This window comes from Electrona antarctica, assembly GCF_951216825.1.
Source record: "Electrona antarctica genome assembly, chromosome: 12".
In the NCBI taxonomy this organism is placed as follows: Eukaryota; Metazoa; Chordata; class Actinopteri; order Myctophiformes; family Myctophidae; genus Electrona; species Electrona antarctica.
Window position 1 is genome coordinate 18,030,129 of NC_136793.1, and position 21,136 is coordinate 18,051,264.

At 44.0% G+C, this 21,136-nt stretch overlaps 1 protein-coding gene across 1 annotated transcript in view; it reads left to right on the top strand.

Annotated features, from left to right (window-relative positions):
• The first annotated feature begins 10,945 nt into the window (after positions 1–10,945).
• pdzd2 (PDZ domain containing 2) overlaps positions 10,946–21,136 on the top strand; it is a 101,542-nt gene continuing 91,351 nt past the window's right edge. Inside the window, exons 1-4 of the mRNA XM_079515964.1 lie at positions 10,946–11,169; positions 11,507–11,643; positions 12,173–12,339; positions 13,300–13,605. Of these exons, the coding sequence (XP_079372090.1) occupies positions 11,533–11,643; positions 12,173–12,339; positions 13,300–13,605 (584 nt within the window). The 5' untranslated portion in view covers positions 10,946–11,169; positions 11,507–11,532. The remainder of the gene's footprint in view (positions 11,170–11,506; positions 11,644–12,172; positions 12,340–13,299; positions 13,606–21,136) is intronic.

Below are 21,136 nucleotides of genomic sequence, written 5' to 3' on the forward strand. Positions count from 1 at the left end.
TCTTTTTTTCTGGATAATCCTCCCTACTATAGAGTGTGCTGACCATATAAGGAGTTCCTCCCTGTCCCCAGTGAGCCCCTGGGGTCAAAAAACCCTAGTTTCAGTTTTGGTGGCGGGTGGCAAAGCCTTCATCCAATCAGGATGAGAGGGGCCTTCCTCCAATCATGATCGAGTGGGGGCGGGCCTTGGTGCACATGCTGTTGGCGGTTTTCCAAATCACCCAAATCACTGAATGCTCCTTTAACATCCGTAATGTCTGCATAGCAGTGATATCATGTAAGTGGGAGCTTTTCCAAAAGAAAAGAGATGCCATTGTGGATTATAGATTGATAAATATTGGGGAGTTAAAATGTGATCCTAGTAGTACCAGCAACAGCCTTTTCATCTTTATACCATATGAGGAACAGTGGCTCCACATGGGAAGCATTACTTGCTATCATGCATGCATGATATAGATTACAGTAGGGATGCGACTACTATCCATTATCTTCTTAGTGAGTATCCAAAGCGTACGGACCCCTAAATAACCATGTGGTCTTCGAACATTTTCGTACCAAGGACCCCCAAATGTATTTGGCCATCTGAAAATATTTGTGTAAGATTTGTGTTAAATAATTGCAAAAAATATATAATGAATACACTGTGTGTGTGTGTGTGTGTGTGTGTGTGTATATATATATATAAATTGAGAGCCGATATTTAAATAATTGATTAAATATATTAGTTTGATTTGTTGCACCCCCAGATGTGATGAATATGGGGAGTTTCAGTGTGATGTCATAGTAGCATTATAATTCCCAGCAACTGTCTTTGATCTTTCTCCCACATGAGAATGTTCATCTGGCTACACATGGGCTGCATTTACTTATGGGGACGACCCACTCGATTACAGGCTGCACTCGTTTCCAGGTTCTGACCGTGGTTTGGACCATAGATCATGGAAGCATTGGGCTGTCGTCCACTAAGCATTAGGGCTGTTTTAATGTCCACTAAGTCAGGCACAATGACAAAGTCTAAAAAAAAATCTCTCCACATCGAGATTCCTGTGCCACTTCTGTCACATGCCACAATGGTTCTCAAAGTGGGGTCTGGGGACTACCAGGGGTCCTTGGAAATGGGGTTCCAGGAGGTCCTCAGCTAAATACCCTTTATCCATGAGGGGGCACTGTAGCGCAGTCAGTGGGGCTGTCGTCAATTCACAGCTAGAACGTCCCAGGTTTGATTTCCGCCGGGCCCGCTGGGGGCGTGTTCTCTCCTCTGGGTCATCAGCGAGCGCCCCTACCCTGTGCCATTGCCTGAATTAGACCTTGCTAGGTCGAAACGTTGGTTTATTTTTGAGTGGTGTAAACCACTCCTACAACTGGCTTTGTTAGTGCAGAAAAAATGAGCATGGTTGCTATGTTCACCCTGTTCACCCGGGTGTGATTTCACTACGTCAGACATGATTTCATTACGTCAGACAGGCTATATAAGACCTTACACCACTCAGTTCACACGGGTGTGATTTTTAAATTAAGTTTGCATCGTGGTTACGAGTGTGCAGCCTTTTTCTGGGGGGCACGCATTAGTCCGACAACCCGTTAGTCCGACTGCGTTGCCGGTTAAGACTCACCTGTGGCTTCCGCGTGCGGTTAGGGTTTGGTAATATGGTTAGTATGGGGCTCTATGGTCGGATTTATGGGTGTCAGATTTGGGACGTCGGACTCGGACTAACTCTACGGACCCCCATATTTATTTCGGGGCGACTGTGGCTCAGGAGGTAGAGCAGGTCGTCCAATGATCCATGGGTCGGCGGTTCGAATCCCGGCTCCTATTGTCTACATGTCGAAGTGTCCTTGGGCAAGACACTGAACCCCAAATTGCTCCCGATGTGCTGGTTGGTACCTTGCATGGCTTCCGCCGCAATTGGTGTATGAATGGGTGAATGTAATGCACAATCTATGTAAAGCGCCTTGGATAAAGGCGCTATATAAATGCACCATTTACCATTTACCAAAGCCAGCAGCACCTCACAAACACTGGTGTGCGTCCTTCTCCTGTTTGTTTACAGAGTTGGCGAAAGGGCCTTTCTGTGTGGAGTTTGCATGTTCTCCCGTGTCTCCCCTACGTTCTACTGGGAAAACAAAAACTCCCCACTGTCAGGTGATAAGAAGCAACCTGCTCACTCCTCATGCACTTATTATTTTATGAAAAACCTAAAAAGAGAAAGGACCATTCCATTTTCACCCTTTTCTTCATTGGTCCTCACTAATGATCATTATACGATGACACCATTTCTGTTCACTCACTAGTGTCTCTTTGGTGGGCTGTGGAGTGTGGCCAGTTCAGAAACCTCAAACCTGCCTATCAGTGATATCGTCAAAGGTGATTTGTTGTACCACAAACAGTAAAAGAAAGAAGGAAAAAAAGCTGATCTGCAAGCTTTCAACTTACAGTAACTTGTCTTGTATATCTGCAATATTCATTATTTTTAAAATAAAAAAACGTTTGTCTATGATGTCAGGTTGACAGTGGTTAAGATGTAGGAAACCTTTTTAGGAATTTGCTGGCGTAAAACCAAAACAGTTGGGTTCACATGTGGTAGAGAGAAACTACAGCTGTTCACTGGCACGCAACAACTTTGGAGAAATGTACGTAATCTATGGTCTTACCGCATAGATGGCTTCATAGGCTTGTTTGACAGCACTATCGTCGATGCTGTTTCAATTCATGCTTTCTTTATGATTTGACGACTACTAGTAAACTTCACGGTTGGCTCTGTACTTGGTCTGCCGTCTACACACCAACCTCCTTGCCAAAAATATCTACAAGCTTGAATTTGTAGATCTGCATTGTTTTTGGCGAATGTTCCCCCTACAGAATCGTTAATGTAAAAAAAGAAAACTCACACAAAATAAGGTCCTATCACAAAAGGATTTGGCCCTGTAGTAACTCTTGGGGACCCCCTAGGGGTCCTGGACCGCCTGTTGAACACCCATGCTCCACAGCATCCCCCCCCATATGACCCCCCATTGTGTGTGTGTGTGTGTGTGTGTGTGTGTGTGTGTGTGTGTGTGTGTGTGTGTGTGTGTGTGTGTGTGTGTGTGTGTGTGTGTGTGTGTGTGTGTGTGTGTGTGTGTGTGTGTGTGTGTGTGTGTGTGTGTGTGTGTGTGTGTGTGTGTTGTGCCATCTGTATCATTGTAAGCCGATCCAGATATGCCATGCCAGTGAGTGACACACATACAGTATAACATCCTGTAAGGCCTTGTGAGGATTATAAAACGGATCCTTTTTGTGTGGAAGTGATGGATTTTATAATGCTCTAAATACTCAGTCTAATGGCTTCTTGTGCGTCAATGTCAGCCTTAAAAGCCTGCGATATACTATGGTGGCGTGAAAATAACCGATCTACAGTACAACCGCACACCGCGTCGCAATACTATTTTCGTTATTTTCTTTTTCTTTTTTTAATGGCAAGGCAAGACCTTTCCCAGATGACCTGAGAGATCTGGATGGGTTCATCATATTGCACAAGTTCATTCATAAATGTATTTTGGCTCTATAAAACCATTCACGAATACGGTAAACCCCACGGAAACCTGTGGTGCAATATCTGTATGATACTGTATCGTTCGATTTGACCATGCAATTAATCCCCAGGTTGTTTCATGAACCAGTCCGGATGCATTGCATTGGTGGCTCTATTCTCCAACAATGCCATTGAACACCGATTCATAATTGTCTTAGTTACAGTTGGGTGCCACCGATATTGTCCCTTATCATTTGACCCATTTAGGCCTGACCTCAAAACTTTTAAAAATCCTTCTAAATCCTGAAAAAATCCTTCTACATTTTCACGATTTTTCAAAAATAGCAGACCTACAAGCTCGTAGCGCGCCACTCGGTGGCGCGCTATGAGCTTGTAGATCTGCTATTTTCCAATAGCTAAATTATAACATAATGTTTAAAACACCAAAAGGGGTTCCCGCCCAAAATGGGTTAACTGTCCTTTTGCGCAGATCACGCAAACCTTAGCAAAAAGAAAAGGACAATATCGATGGCCTCCAACTGTAGGATTGTGTCACGTGCAGAAAATATACAGTAGCAGCACCAAAATAGCAGATCAACAAGAGCTTGTTACAGATCTGCTATTTTCGCCGAACGTTCGACACGCACGCTAGGGTTCATGTGGGTAAAAAGATTTGGATGTTTTCGGCCCCAGAAGTCAAACCAAATGTTCTTCTGACAACGTCCTCCTATAATAAGTAGACACCATCCACCATGAGGGAACACCCTCATGGTGGATGGTGTTGACAAGCTAAGGGACCATGTGGATCTGATGATGATGGTGCTCTCTGTCATTACTGATCTGGATAAAGACCTGTGGTGGAAAGTAACTAAGTACATGTACTCAAGTACTGTGCATAATTACATTTTTCTTTTACTAATACTGGAGTATTTCCAAAGTGAAGTCAAGTCAAAGTGAAGTCAAAAGTACAATCGTCTTTGAAACGTAGTGGAGTGAAAGTCAACAAGTATAGGCAAATATTTAGGCCCTCATTTATCAATTGAGTGTAAAATCTGCCCCAAATTCGAGTGTAGGTTTCGTAGTACACCCACGTCGGGTCGGCATTTACAAAGTGATCGCAGACAGCTGATCCTTCCTAATTTCATTCCTAGCAGTAATAAATGTGACGGCTGAAATCAATCTGGCACGCCCTATAAAATCAAGCCGCGCCCTCGGTTTTGCGACATGAACAACTGGAATACGACCTGGAAACCATGGTTACAGGGAAAAAAAGTTTCACTCGCTTGCCTAAGTTGCCTTGCTGCCCCCTCCCATACACACACACACACACAGACGCACGCACGCACACGCAACTTGTTGTATCTTAAATAAATAAACCTGCATGAATTAAATAAAGCTGTAGGACTACCCTGTCTGTTTCTCCTCTCGCTTCGCTTCCCTTGCTGCCCGCCTCACCCCCCGCACGCACGCACGCACATATCGCAATTTGCAAGCAACTGTCACTGTGTTGTTAGTTGTATATTAAATTATTAAAGTCTTTATTCATTTAATATACAACAAGATATATTAGTGAACGAAAACCTGAACCTGTGAACCATGAATTATATAACAAATAGGCGCGCACACACGCTGCTGTTTTGTCTATCTGTCTCTCTCTATCACTGTGGTCCGTCCGTGACACCGTGACCAATTGACCATACACGTTCGTTTCTACAGTCTATTTAAATTGCCTCGCTGTCAACTGTCAATTATATGAATATTGCAGCCAAAACCGTAGCCTCATGTGGCACTGGACAGTGGTGGTGGGTGGTGGTGGGCTGCAGGCTGGCTTTAGCCTATACTATCTCCGATGCGTTCCCACTTGCGCTGGCATTCGAGCGACGCGTCGGGTTTATTAAACGAGGAGGAGATTGCACATACTGTAACTCCAGAAAGACATCGGCCTGCTGTAGATTAGGCTACAGTAGGCTACCCAAGTTGGGACTCTCCGCAGCTGCAGCGCTGCACTATACTCTGCAACGTCCCGTCATGGAAATATTTCAGCACAGACAGCCCAAATCCTCGCATGTATGCGCTCATCATGCAAAACACTGTTTAAATGGCTTACGCACCTAACTTGCAACATTGTTTTTAAATGCGCGATTTGAATTGCTTGCTTGTAAAGTTGGAAATCTCCTACTAATTTCATATGACACAAAGACACATCGTTCATGTATTCCTTTACTTTTTTTTCCTTTTTTACATTTAGCCCATATACATACCTATACAGTTTTATATAAACATTTTAGGAGTGAATACATATGTTTGATGCCTGTGACAGCCTCTCAGCTGGTCAAACAATGCTGCTCCGCTGTTCTACGACAGAAAAACAGGTGAGGACAAAGCGTACGACAGCTCCCGACCAGACGTGGTTTTTGTCTTGGCTCAAGTTAAAATTCAAACGTTGGCGCAAATCGTAAATGCCGGCGTACACCCATATTTTGGCGTACGCACGGTTGATAAATGAGGGCCTAGGCTTCATATGTCCAAAACTGACTTTCCAAGATTAAAATGGAAAAACCTAAAACGTAGGCTAGCAGATAAACAAACTTGTGGACCTGCTACTTTTGATGCTTTATTTTGTGTGACACTGGCCTCGCAGTGGCCAGACGGGAATCTGCCAGTGCAAAAAATAGCCAAGCCATGCTATGTATGATCAAGTATAGTAGCCTGGCTAATAAGCCAGACCGAATCGACCGCTGGCAAAAAAAAAATTGCTTGCCGGCGGATTACGGTCTGGAGAGGCTCAATTGTACGCCCATTTCCTACACCAGAGAACTGGTGTGGCCAATCGGCACACGGTATGCAATATGGGCGGGCTTTGGTACAGTGACGTTCAATGCTTGAGACCTTTGACTGACAGTAGCTCTGACCAATTGCGTCAAAGAGAAAATGTTTGAACCCGCCCCCCCGGGAAACAAGATCCATACACAGCATCTCCAGACTCAAATACCACACGACAGTGTGATTTGAGTCTGGCTTATTAGCCAGGCTACAAGTATAGGACATTAATTTAGGGAAAAAACAAACTAACAAACAAAAAACACAAAAAGTTTAAAATATTGAGATAAGAGGTTGAGTACAGTACTCAAACTCAAGTAAATGTATTTAGTTACCATCCACCACAGAGTTATTGAAGTGGGTCCTTTTGGAAGTCATCCATCTGAGTAGAACTGTAGGATTAGACTTGGTCTTGGGGGCTTTCATTTCACTGCTGAATGAATGCACTAGACTGTGGTGCCCCGGCCTGCCAATTTAGTTTTTAGTGCAAGGAGCATGCACGCCTGTGTGAAAAGGAGACGGCATAACAAAGTGCTTCCCAAACGTTTTAGCTCGGAGACGCAACTTCTCCGGGACCCAAACTAGTACAAAATAGCCAAAGTGTTTCTTAGAATTTTTTGAAATGTATTAAATTATGTTTTTCTATAATTCTTAGATTGTAATATTTTGACAATTTTGTGAAATTATAAAATCAAAAACCAAAAAAGTGACATTTACCGATGACTCATAAAAATGGCTCTGCGACCCCAAAAGGGGTAGCCACCCACTGTTTGGGGAACTACTGCACCAGACTATAGTTCTGAGTGTAGCGGGCACTGCAGTGTGGAAAGCAGACGGCATAACAAAGATATGGCTTCAGTGAGGAAATGGAACCCAGATGAGACTTAATAGCTGGACTTCAGGTAGAAAATGGAGGAGGTCGACATTAGAGTAGCTGTGGTGGGAGAAGTATACGGTACTCAGATATTGGACTTAAAGGGATATTTCGATTTTGACCCATTAAGACCTGAGGCGGATTAAAAAAATGTCTCCTAAATCGTAATCTTTTTTTTGATAAACCTATGTTTCTATATCAGTGGTGCGTATTTTGCACAAACCCATGTCCATGTCAACCATGTGAATGGACCCCCAGAATGATGGGTAATTGAATTGGCTGTACGTGGACCCCATTTCCAAATAGTTTGTTCTAGGGACCCACTGAAGCAAATATTTGAGTCAAAAATGTTTGTTTTAAAATGTTGTATTCAAAGATTTGCACAATTTATGAGATCTTTCAAAATGGCAGATCTACAAGCTCATACATAGCACTAACACTATGAGCTTGTATAATTAACCAATGACCCCCCCCCCCCCCCCCCCCACCCAACGCACGCACGCACACACACGCACACACCACACTGATTTGATCAGACACGCCCCCCTTCCTAATACTATACAAACCCATTGTAACTTCAAACCCCTTTTAAACCATGTTAGATTAATCTAAAACACTCTTCTGTGGTTCTGGTGACTGATATTGGCCTTCTAATATGTGAGGGGGCTGTATTACATTTTCTTTCATTTTCCCCCAAAGAAATGTGAGGTTTGAAGTTACAATGGGTTTATATAGGAAGGGCGGCATGTCTGATAGAATGCAATGTGCGACGCCTGGCTGCATTGTGAACTTCTGCCTGGATTGGCTATTTTCAGCAAATCTATTTTATGTAGAGCGAACACAAAATATATTATATAGATATAGAGCGCCGTGAGGTGACTCCGGTGAACCAAAGTATCGTGTTCTGGCTGGTTTTGTGTGGCTGTACAATAATTCCCACATGGCGAGGCTATTTTGGCTGTAAATATGAATGGCTGGACAATGAGCACAGAAGCTTAATTAATTCGCCCATCGTGTGAGGGCGTCGCTTGCCAAAATAACCCAACAACTGATCTACAACACGGCGCGTCGCAGTTGTATAAACGGGGGGTATAAATGAGGTTTAATGTGTGCCGTTTGGCTGCCTCCCACTGGCTGGGTCACTGCAATGGAAAGTGCAGCCAGTACCATCACCACTGACTGAGCACAGGAAGTTTTTGTTGGCAGAAAATGCACACACACACACACACACACACACACACACACACACACACACACACACACACACACACACACACACACACACACACACCTATACTTGTGAGGACTTCAACATTTTAGAATGCAATAGATGAACAATACTAGATCTACAAAAAACTAACAAAAATCCCGGCTATTTTTGGCGCACGCAACGGCGCACAACTAAGTATAAATCAGGTATACATGTATCTTGAACCGTAACCTCTAAATGTCTAGCCCTAACCCTAAACCTAACTTCTTAAGTGTCTAACCCTAATCACTCAACGGTTCTGTGTAGTAGGCCTACCACATGTTTCTAAATTGCACATAATGCAGTAGACAGGAGGACGTCGTAACGTCGTCGCATTATTGAAAACGAGCGCTTCCAAACTCTGACACTTAGACAAATAATCACCTGCACAGATTTCTTTTGACAGAAAGTAGCTCATACCATGTCTATGGTGGATTTTTCTGAAACAAACACTTTGCATTCAAGCTTTCTGTACAGCTGGTGCAATGTATGTGAGTTTAACGTTGTTTAATACAATCAGATAGGACTTGACGATGGCAAACAGGAGGCCGACGGGCCGACCGGACCCGCCGACGGCTGCCGATTGCCGCCCTGGCCTCCGAGGACATGTTTGGGGCGTTCAGTGTCCCTTGGGGGGGTGGCTTGGCCCTTTTTTGCACTGTAACTGTATTGTTACTTTTACTTAAGCACTTCAGCCATTTTCACTCACTCACTCACTCACTCACTCACTCACTCACTCACTCACTCACTCACTCACTCAGTGTCTCATTGGTGGGCTGTTGACAGTTCAGAAACCTGCCTATCAGCAACATCGATGGGGATTCCAAGCTATAAAAAAAAATAGCCTTGCTCTCCTGGAAACTTAGCATAATAGAAGCCATTGATCTTGCATAACATAAAACTAATTTAAATGCAATGAAATGGCCAACACTGCCTACCAATTATATCATTGCTACGCACGTTTCTGAACTGTCCACAGCCCGCCAGTGAGATGAGTGAGTACTACTGATTAGAAGAAATGGTGCCATCTTATAATGACCAGTGAGGACCAATTATATGAAGATGCGTTGAAAATAGATTGAGTGGTCCTTTAAGTACTTCACCAGTGTCCTCAACCATCTGATTCAAATAAATCAGAAAACATGAGATATAAGCAAAACGTTCATCCTGGCTGAGGCAAAGAAGTTGATGTTTTATTCTTAAATCAAATGTGACCAGGAACAATTTAACGTCTTGGTCAAGGTGTCTGCACAATTGTCACTGCATCATTATAAAATCGACAAACATGTTTCCACAAGCCATCTAAATATGTCTCCCCCCCCCCTCAAAAATGATGTAAGTCAGTCAGTCAGTCAGTCAGACTATTATGCAGAAACAAAACCTCATGTATCAAACTAATGTGTCACTGCAGATTGCAAATTAGTTTGTTTGTTCCTTTCAAAACCTCTCCACTTGGCTTAATTTAACAAGCTTCAAAACTATATATCAATCCAATCTTGACTTTGTTTATGATACCATGTCTTTTCTTTTTTACATCCGACAAAACCTCAACATGCCCGACAGGCATAAATTATCTATACTAACTAAGTAGCAATTTTACACACAATTTTACACGTTGTCCCGAATTAGCGCAAGCTATAAAGGATTGTCGCTGGCCGCCTCAGCACCCCCCCAAGTCAAAGCAGAAAGAGTAGAGTGGAGATAAATGGTCCCACAAAACCGAGAGGTTTTTTTAAGCCGAGGCTCTGGGTAGTAATTTAAACTGCGGTGGCTTGTTTTGTGTCTATATCTGCTGGAGAGCAAAAGCTGCAACTCTGTTTCTCTTGAAAGATTGACCTAGATTTCTAGTGGTGATCTGGTGAATGTAACTAATTACATTTTAAAGGTAGGGTAAGTGATATGTTTTGGTTAAAACAAAACGAAACGTGTTTTGTTAAAAGGTTCTGATAGTAATCACTGCTCGCTACGCAGGCACACAACTAAGTGTGAATCAGGCTTGCCTAATATTGTGGCAACTCTCATTTCTCGTTCTTCTGTAGGTGACGGGCTGATGCTCCACAGACACTCTGGTTGGTTGGAATAGTGTGTGTGTGTGTGTGTGTGTGTGTGTGTGTGTGTGTGTGTGTGTGTATGTGTGTGCGCGTGTGCGTGTGTAAGTGTACTCGCTGGATACTTTCCACTCTAACTGGCCCGTCTGGATGTGTGTGGAGAGCTGCCAGAGAGGTCTCTGATTACGCCGCAGTCAGTACCAGCCCGGAGCAGACCACCATCTCTGACACGGATACCTCCCCCCCCCACACACACACACACACATGCGCGCGCGCGTGTACACACACACACACACACACACACACACACACACACACACACACACACACACACACACACACACACTGAAGACCCCTAGTGGTTTGTTCCCTGAATGATGACATCATACTGTGGGGGGCCGGGTGCGGTGGTGTGGAGCTCATTTGCCACGATGATCCTAAGCCTCTTCATCTGACGTCTGAAGGCCCCGGAGACCCACCCCCCTCTCCCCCCTCCTCCCCCTCCCAGAAGATGGAGACAACAGGCCCGTCGGTACCACCGACCCACCAAGCTTCCTGCGTCTCCTCCTGTGCTCGGATTATCGTTCGGCGGCCCCTGTCCCAGCCTGGGTGCCAGTGAGGGGGGACAGCCCCGGTCCCTGTCCCCAGCCAGGGGGACAGGCCAGCCCAGGTAATATGGTTGTCACCATTATTCTGTAGAGGAAATCTTGAAAAAACAAGAAGGTGGCCGCACACGCCAATAGCCAGAGTGCCAATATTTTATTAGGACACCATTATTCTGTCATAGAACATTGGAACGTTATGCATACAAATACAAATTCTGTTTGACTTTTAGGCTTCATACAGAAAAGTGTTTATATACGGTATCCATTATGGAAGCCAGGCAGTACACAGGCACACACACACACACATGTATGATAAGAGCGGCCCTTACTTCACACAGGTATATGAATATTTTAACATGATTATGACGATAATGACAATAATGTAATGAATGATTGTGACAGGTCTAAGCCCAGGATGCCCAGCCAGGATGCCCATCACCCAGGAGAATGCCCTGAGCCACCTAACCCTGCTGGAGGACTGGCTGAAGCAAGCTCAACACCCAGCCCACCACAACGACCATGACAACTGCAACTACAAGGTTTACTACTACCTTTACTAGTGGTGGAAAAAGTACTCGGATGTTTCAATACTGCAGCGTAGGAATACTTTGTTACAAGCAAACCTCCAGAATTCAACATTTACTTGAGTACAAAAGTACAAAAGTATTGGTAACAAAATATAGCTACTTTGTAGAAGTAGAACGTTCTCGTCATGCAGAATGTCCCATTTTAAGTTTTCAAAATTTAAAAAATCTTTTGAAAATAGCAGATTGTGAGGCATTGTGAGGTTGTAGACCTCACAATGTCGCATCGCACTCGCATCGCACTCACAATGTCAGCTTGTAGATCAGCTATTTTCAGATAAAGTTCCCCCCAGAATAGGGATGCTAGGGTTCAAGTGATGCAAAATGATCCAATCACACAACGATGTGACGGCAGTAACTCTGAGGACCCTCTCCCCCTAGGGGCCACGGGACCCCCTGTTGAAGACCCCTGGATTAAGGGTTATTATTTAATAATTGTGACAGGCCTATAGTGATCACTGACCTTGTCCCCTGTGATTCCCAGGATGATGACAGGACATCCCACCAGGAGGTGGACAGGGTGCAGGGGAACATGTCCCTGTGCCTGGCTGCCATCCACAAGCTGGTGGAATACATCCAGCTCAACTTCATCGAGGCTGACAACGGATCTCCACAGCACGGCGGCATCCTCCGGCCCCCCTCCAGGGCAAGGTTGGTAGAGTTTTACATTTCTCCAGTTGTTTGTTGTCGGACTGGACGTTAGTTTAGTTTAATAAGTAGGTCGGGAGAGGCTTATTGTCGGTATCAGCCGGTATCACGCGGGAATGATTATATCTGGTTTCATTTATGATATATTTTCTCTATTATTAAGGTTATTTTTTGCAGTATTGGGGGTGGGGAGGGGGGGCAGGGTGGGGGTCGCGAGACATGGCCAAAGCATGCCAAAAACGTTGAGAACCCCTGGGCTAGCCCATTGAAACCTGAGGCCAGATTCTACAAATGCCTTCTAAATCATGACAGTTTTCTGAAAAACCTGTTTCATGTCCGTGGTTCTCAAACTATTTCATGTCAAGGACCCCAAAAACTGTATGTAATTGGCCGCCTACCCACCCTGGGCAAGACCTACGCTGAAAAGACTATCAGCGGAAGTTGCGGGATTTTAGCGGAAGTATTGCCCAAGGAAATGACGTTGATGCTTTACAAATCAGTTTACATTCTCCGCGAATGAAACAAGTTTTGTGATTGGTCGGGAAAATATCGTATCCGGGGGAAATACATCTGACTGATGTTCCGGAGGATACATCCGCCCTATAGCTTCTCTGCCTTACGTTGTGACCAGGCTCTTCTTTTCGCAGAAAAGTAAGCCTGGGACCGAGGCTACCGCCTACCCCATCTGAAAATATTTTGTTCCAGGGACCCCCCAGAAGCAAAGATATGAGTTAAAAACGTTTGCTGTGAAATAAATGTTCAACGATTTGCACACGTTTTTACAATAAAAAAGGCAGATCTACAAGCTCGTAGTGTGACACTCGATGAGTGCCACGCTATGAGTTTGTATATCTGCTACGTTTCAATAGCTAAAGTATAAAATAATGGTTAAAAGCCAAAGTGACACAGATGCGTTCCAGGTCTTAATGGGGCTAGTTAACTATTCTAACCCTCCTCCTCCAGGGAGAGTGTCGACGCGGAGGTCCACGCCGTCTGCCTCGGCAAGGCGCGGGGTGCCACCGATGCGGAGGAGTTCGGCCTGAGCTTCGGGAACATCCCCATCTTCGGCGACCCGGACGGCGGGAAGAAGGGAGGCCGCCGGCGGAGGAGGAAGGGCGACCAGGGCCCCGTGCTGGACGTGGGCTGCATCTGGGTGACGGAGGTGAGGAAGAGGAGTCCGGCGGCGGGCTGCGGACGCATCAAGCTCCGCGACGAGCTGCTCTCGCTCAACGGACAGCTGATGGTGGGCGTGGACGTCACCGGAGCCAGGTAGGAAAGAGTTCCGTCGTCAAAATAAAATATAGTAGAAGAGAGTGTACAAAGTACTCAACTCCAGTCAGTACCAGTCAAAATATACATCAGTGGTTCTCAAACTTCTTCACGTCCACCAGGACCCCAAAATTGTATAGATACAATACAATGATATTATGTATAGTATATGGCCGCAGACCCACCATCTGAAAATGTTTTGTGACCCAAAAGAGACATTTGATGTCTCTTTTCCTTATGCATCTCTGTAATGGACAGTCGCCATTTGTGAGCATTGTTGATGGTGGTATTGCTTTTTACCTTACGCTATTTGCTGCTGATTCACATAATGTGTCTCTGTAGTGGACAGGAACACAGGATGGACAGGGTGTGAAATGTTCCATCTTTCACGTAGCGAATGCAACGTGTGTGCTTGCATGTATCAGATGTGTCAGGGAGTTGCATGCTGCATGCATCAGAGACAGATTCCATTAATTTTAAGGTGTCACGTCTCGGGTAGGATTTGGGGCTGATGTGTGTGTGTGTGTGTGTGCGACTGTGCGTGTGCGCGTGCGTGCGCGTGCGTGCGTGCGTGCATTCGTGCGTGTGTGCGCGAACACCTGCTCTAGGAGACACAGCTGCTCTGCTGCTAACACTGTAGCCGTGTGTGTGAGTGTGTCACGTCTATGAGGGCTACACTTGCATCACTGTTGATCAGAGTCAATGTCCCTCAGAGTTCAGTTGTAGCACACATGTGAGTTGTGGAGTATTGAAACAGGGCGTGCGTGTGTGGAGTATTGAAACAGGGCGTGCGTGTGTGCGTGCGTGTGTGGAGAGAGGTGGCCTGAAGCAACGTCTGACCTGCTCTGACTCACATTCCAGTATTTACACATCTCTCTCTCTCTCTCTCTGTCAACTTTCCATGAAGAGAAAGGCTGTAGTTTATTTGATGTCACTGATAGGCAGGTTTCTGAACTGTCCACCCAGTCGATGCAAATTGTACCATCTAAGCAGTGAGGACCAATACATTGTACCATTCTAAGCAGTGAGGACCAATACAGATAGGTTGAACATTGAACCATCTAAGCCAGGGTTCCCCAATAGGCGGCCCGCGGGCCATTTGCGGCCCGCGGAGCGCCCCCTGGCGGCCCGCGGAAGAGGGGGGGGGGGGGGGGGGTCCCAGATATAAATGGCATTAAATGGGGGTCAGTAGCCTATGCATGTCAAACTGGGCATCCTTTTCAAATGGGGTCCTGCCCTGAAAATGAATTTTCAGGGCAAGACCTCGACCTCATGCGTGTGGACTCGGCCCACAGCCTGGTACCCTAGTCAAAATATGGCCCTCGAGGAAAATTAATTGGGGAACCCTGATCTAAGCAGTGAGGACCAATACAGATAGGTTGAACATTGTACCATCTAAGCAGTGAGGACCAATACAGATAGGTTGAACATTGTACCATCTAAGCAGTGAGGACCAATACAGATAGGTTGAACATTGTACCATCTAAGCAGTGAGGACCAATACAGATAGGTTGAACATTGTACCATCTAAGCAGTGAGGACCAATACAGATAGGTTGAACATTGTACCATCTAAGCAGTGAGGACCAATACAGATAGGTTGAACATTGTACCATCTAAGCAGTGAGGACCAATACAGATAGGTTGAACATGTACCATCTAAGCAGTGAGGACCAATACAGATAGGTTGAACATGTACCATCTAAGCAGTGAGGACCAATACAGATAGGTTGAACATGGTACCATCTAAGCAGTGAGGACCAATACAGATAGGTTGAACATGTACCATCTAAGCAGTGAGGACCAATACAGATAGGTTGAACCATCTAAGCAGTGAGGACCAATACAGATAGGTTGAACCATCTAAGCAGTGAGGACCAATACAGATAGGTTGAACCATCTAAGCAGTGAGGACCAATACAGATAGGTTGAACCATCTAAGCAGTGAGGACCAATACAGATAGGTTGAACCATCTAAGCAGTGAGGACCAATACAGATAGGTTGAACCATCTAAGCAGTGAGGACCAATACAGATAGGTTGAACCATCTAAGCAGTGAGGACCAATACAGATAGGTTGAACCATCTAAGCAGTGAGGACCAATACAGATAGGTTGAACCATCTAAGCAGTGAGGACCAATACAGATAGGTTGAAATGGGTGAAATGCTCCTTTTCCATTATCTCAGTGGTTCCCAAACCTTTTAGCCCGTGACCCACAATGCATCACTTCACGCCGCATTATGAGCTTGTAGATCGGCTATTTTCATTACTACTGTTTTCTAATTTATGAGATTTACTGGGGAAAAAAACCCATTGCACTTGTTTTTTTAAATTGTTTTGATATAATAATAATAATTCAAAACAAATTGTAGAAACGAAAAATAAAGGGGCACATAAAAATGTGTCCGCGACCCACAAATGTGTCCTGACCCAGTGTTTGGGAAGCAGTGCATTATGGGATCCACTTTAGTATTATGGCCCATGGGTTGGAGTAACCCTATACTTTATATGCTCAGCGGAAATGTGTCCTAATAGGAATGGGAGTGCCTGTCTGTGTCAGTGGTGGAAGACGTATACAAATTGCAGGATTGATTTCAAAATATACTTAAAGTATCAAAAGTGGTATTAGTTATGTCCCATTTCACAGGTTTTCAAAATGTATAGATGTGCGATCTACAAGCTCACGCTGCGTCACATCACATGTTGTGAGCTTGTAGATCTGCTTTGTATAGACCAGGGTGTAGAGTAGGAGAGTATAGCGACACGCTTTGATCTCACCGCAAAGCGGGTGCCTATGGGCTATAGTTTCAAACATTGCTCCTATGGCTGGAACTATCCCATTGAGATAGAATGAGCACTTCCGCATTCCATTGTTACAATGGAATGTGGCCACTCTCTTACTATATTACTCTGGTATAGACGTGCCGTGGTATGAGTTTAATGGGTTAATGTATGTTTTGTAATAATAATCTAAATCTGCAACGCAACTCAAATAATTGTAGTGGTGTAAACAGGTTACATATATTTGCCACTGAGATGTAGTGGAGAAGAATAAACATACAATCAAAATTACACTTAACCACAGTACTCAAGTAAATGTACTTAGTTACTATCTATCCACCGCTGTTGTGACCTTTTCCCAAAGACATCTTTTGATCCACTTTTAGTTCCCTGGTTGAGAAACCCTATCCTTTATATACTCAGCGAAAATGTGAGCATGTGTGTGTCTTTCTTCCCTGACAGTGTGTCCCAGCTTGAGCCTCTCTTGCCTACTGTATGCACTCTCCTGAACTCATCTGTCCCGTAAGAGAGACCATGGATCCTGTTCTCACAACGCTAAGTAACACCAGACGCAAGGTCTTAACTTAGCCGGGTTGGCGTGTCCACTCTAACGCGACGTTGCTATTTGCACTAAAATGGCAGTTGCACCGGGAGAAATGCACTATACAGCCCTGAGTCAAGGTCAAAACATACTTATTCCGACATCGGAACATCTCCCGGTTCGCAAAGGCTTTCCGAACTATAGTTCGGGGACATCCCTTATCCCTTATCCCTTATCCCTAAACTTATTAGCCATATTTTACTATTTTGAAAAACATTTTGAAATAGTTCAACTTGCTGATCTACATTGACATGTTGTGAGCTTGTAGATTGGCTATTGAACTGTTTTAAAATGTGTTTCAAAATAGTTAAACATGACAAAAGAGTGGGGTAGGGTGGTGTGCAAGATAGGGCCCCAGAGTCAGCACATCTGGAGGTGCACACGTTCCGACTTCCGAGGAAAGGTTCTGGGACCGGACCGAAGCTCGTAGGCTATAATCACCTCCCTTTTCTGAAGAAAAGCTAAGAAAGAAGCTCTCTCTCTCATCTCTCTCTCTCAAGACGTATCTACAGTATTGTGCATTAGTCCTGGGTGTGTCTTGGGGCATACCTTATTAGAACCGGGTATGCCAGGTGCCATCACATTTAAAGAACAGGCCACGCCCTGCGTGAGGCACAGTGCTATTGCTGATATTCACACGGCTGCCATCTTGCCAGCAAGGTGATACCTAGGTGACACTTCCCATAGAGAGCCCATTCATCCAAACAGAAAAGTCCTCTCTAATTATATTAAACAACGTCAAAATCACCAACATTGCAGCTGTAGGGAAAGCTTGAATTATCCTCTTTCAATCTGTAAAGTTTTTGTTTAATAAAAATCCATCGTAGACATTTTATGAGCTACTTCCTGTCAAGAAATTCTTTGCAGATGATTATTTTCTAAGTATCAGAGTATGGAAGCGCTCGTTATCAGTAAAGCAACCTCCTGCTGCCTCCTGCATTATGTGCACATTCAAGACAGGTGGTACGCATGGGCCATTGAGTGATAGTCAACAAGCACTTCCAAACTCCAGCACTTCTGCATCTGCAAGGAATTTCTTGACAGGAAGTAGCTCATAAAATGTCTACGGTGGATTTTTATGAAACAAACACTTTACAGATTGAAAGAGGACAATTCAAGCTTTCCCTACAGCTGCAATGTTGGTGATTTTGACGTTGTTTAATATAATTAGAGAGGACTTTTCTGTTTGGATGAATGGGTTGTCTATGGGAAGTGTCACCTAGGTATCACCTTGCTGGAAAGATGGCAGCCGTGTGAATATGGCTAATAGCGGCGAGGTTGAAAGATCACAGAATCCTTTCTTAGCAACAAAACGTCCTGCATGAAGTGAAGCATCTGAGTTTAAAATCTACTCATAATGTGAGATATAATGATGTCAGATGTACTAGTTATATTCCCATACTCATTTAACATTTTATTCATTAGAATAAGTTGCGAATTGCAGCTTTAATTTGGAAAACCTTCAATTACTGTACATTCTGAATGTTCTCATAATGGGGAAGGGAGAAGGGATTCATTGTTAAATAAATGAAGACGTACGATGGGGAAATGTTTCATGTTCATGGTTTTGGCAAAGCCATGCTGGTCCAGTGTGCTGGCCGCAGAACAGCCTTCGGTTTAATGACTCCACTTGTAATGTTTTATTTTCTCCATTTCTTTGGTTTCTCTGCGTCTGTCAGAGCCTGTATGGAAACCAGATCAGTGGATGCGTTTTAGACGTGCGGTTGAGAGCAGAGGGCGTTGGGAGCAGTTTTTTCTTGTTTTTACTTGAGTAAAAGTACAAATGTAGCTATTGGCGTCAAAATATACTTAAAATATCACAAGTAAAAGTATTATGCAGAATTGTCCCGTTTCACACAAGTGCTTTCAAGAGTGTGGGTCAAAGCTCAAAATAGGCTTACACCGCTTTGTAATTTTCTTTGCTTTATTTGTTTATTTACAGGACAGTGCGCGTTAATGAACATGCAATACATTTACAAGAATTGGAAACATGCCGGTTTTGTCTAGAAGCTCATTTCCATCTGTAGCACCACATACAAAAACATCACAGTTGGCTATTTCTGAATAGACAAGGTAAAGAAATGTTCAACGCATCTTCATATAATTGGTCCTCACGAATGATAAAATAGCCCACACCAGTGACATCATCTGAGGAATCCAAGCTAATAGAAACTGCAGGCTTTCTATTCATGCAAATTTGCAATGTTTTATTATCGTTCTCACGATAATAAAAACATATATAAATATATAAATATTGTTATAAAAGAAAATCAGCCTAACGATGATGTCACTGGTAGACGGGTTTCTGAACTGCCCACAGCCCTCCCATGAGACACAGACCGAGTAGGAAAAAATGGTGGTATTTTATCATGAACATTAGGAATAGTAATATGAAGATTGGGAAGTATGTATCTGATAATAATAACTTTATTTATATAGCACCTTTCTAGGCATAAGCCTAATTCTGCCCTGCATGCATTATTTGCTGTTTTTCGCTGGGTCCGGAGAATGGATTTGCAGAATTCTGAGTGTAGGGTCTCGGTTTGGTGTTTATCCCATTTTTCGAGGTCATGGTTTGCTAATGGTCCCCAGATCTCACAACCATAGTGGGAAATTGGTTCTATCACAGAGTCCAGTTTTTTAAGAAAGGTTTTAATTGGGATGTCTATTTCTCTGTTTCTTTTGATGGCATAGAAGGCCCTTCTTGCCTTAATTGTCTCTCAGGTCCTTTACAGCTTGGTTGAAGTTCTGTGCTGCTGATTTTTAGGATTGCATTTAGGAAGAATTGATGGTTTTGGCGGCTGGATTTAAAAAAATATATATCATGATTTTAGTCTTAGTCAGGTTCACTGCTCTCTCTCAACTAAGGATGGGTCCTTGGCCTTAAAACAAAACGTTGAAGACCCCTGTACTAAGCTATGACGGCCCAGAGGGTCATTATCTGTCTAGAACGGTCATTCTCATCTGAGACAGTTTAGTGGTAGATTGGTGAGGATATGCGTAGAAAACAGAAGACCCCCCTCCCAAATCCACTGCCCTCAGTCCTGTACACAGATGGTCTGCATGCTGGATTAAAGAGGATTGTCAGGTTTTTAACTGTCTGTGATGCTGAGCCATCCACTTTTCTTCTGCACTTTACGTCAATGCCCTTGTATGAGCAGCTTCCAGGGTTGTGAGGGCCAGATGTCCCCACAAGTATAGTCAGTGGTGGAAAGTAACTAAGTACATTAGTACTTAATTACTGTACTTAAGTACAATTTTGAAGTATTTGTACTTGAGTATTTCCAATTTTCCAATATTTTTACTTCTACTCCACCACATCTCGGATCCAAATATTGACCTTTTACTCCAAAACTTTAGTTACTAGTTACTTTGATTCCGGGCTTAAAAAAAATATTATGCTTAACAATATATTATACGTGCACGCACGCACGCACGCACGCACGCACGCACGCACGCAAGCACGCACGCACGCACGCACGCACGCACACAGTGGAAACCTCGGATCCAAATATTGACCTTTTACTCCCAAACTTTGGTTACTAGTTACTTTGATTCCGGGCTTAAAAAAAATATTATGCTTAACAATATATTATACGTGCACGCACGCACGCACGCACGCACGCACGCACGCACGCACGCACGCACGCACGCACGCACGCACGCACGCACGCACACACACACGCAGTGGAAACCATGCAAGGCACCGGCCTGCTCATCTGGAGCAGTTCGAGGTTCAGTATATTAAGGCCCAAGGACATTGTGGCAGCCAGGAAGAGCTGCGGACCGGGAACCTAATTCTGGTTCCAAGTCGGCCAATCAATTTGTGTCGGCTCAATTTCAGGTCTGTCGTGTGATGGCCCATCACTCTCTCTCTCTCTCTGCTGTAATTGAGAGAGGAATTTGGAATATTTCAATTTATTTTTTCCAATGCGTTATGCTACTTTATGCTGCACTACACATCAGAGTCAGATGTTGTGCATTTTACTGCACTACAATTAAACTTGAGTTACTGGTTACTGCAGATTTATGGTTACTGCAGATTTAGATTATTACAAAACAACAATTAAGGTCTATTTCATACTTAGGCTACTTAGTCAAGTTTTGAATCCAATCCAATCCACTTTATTTATAAAGCACATTTTTATA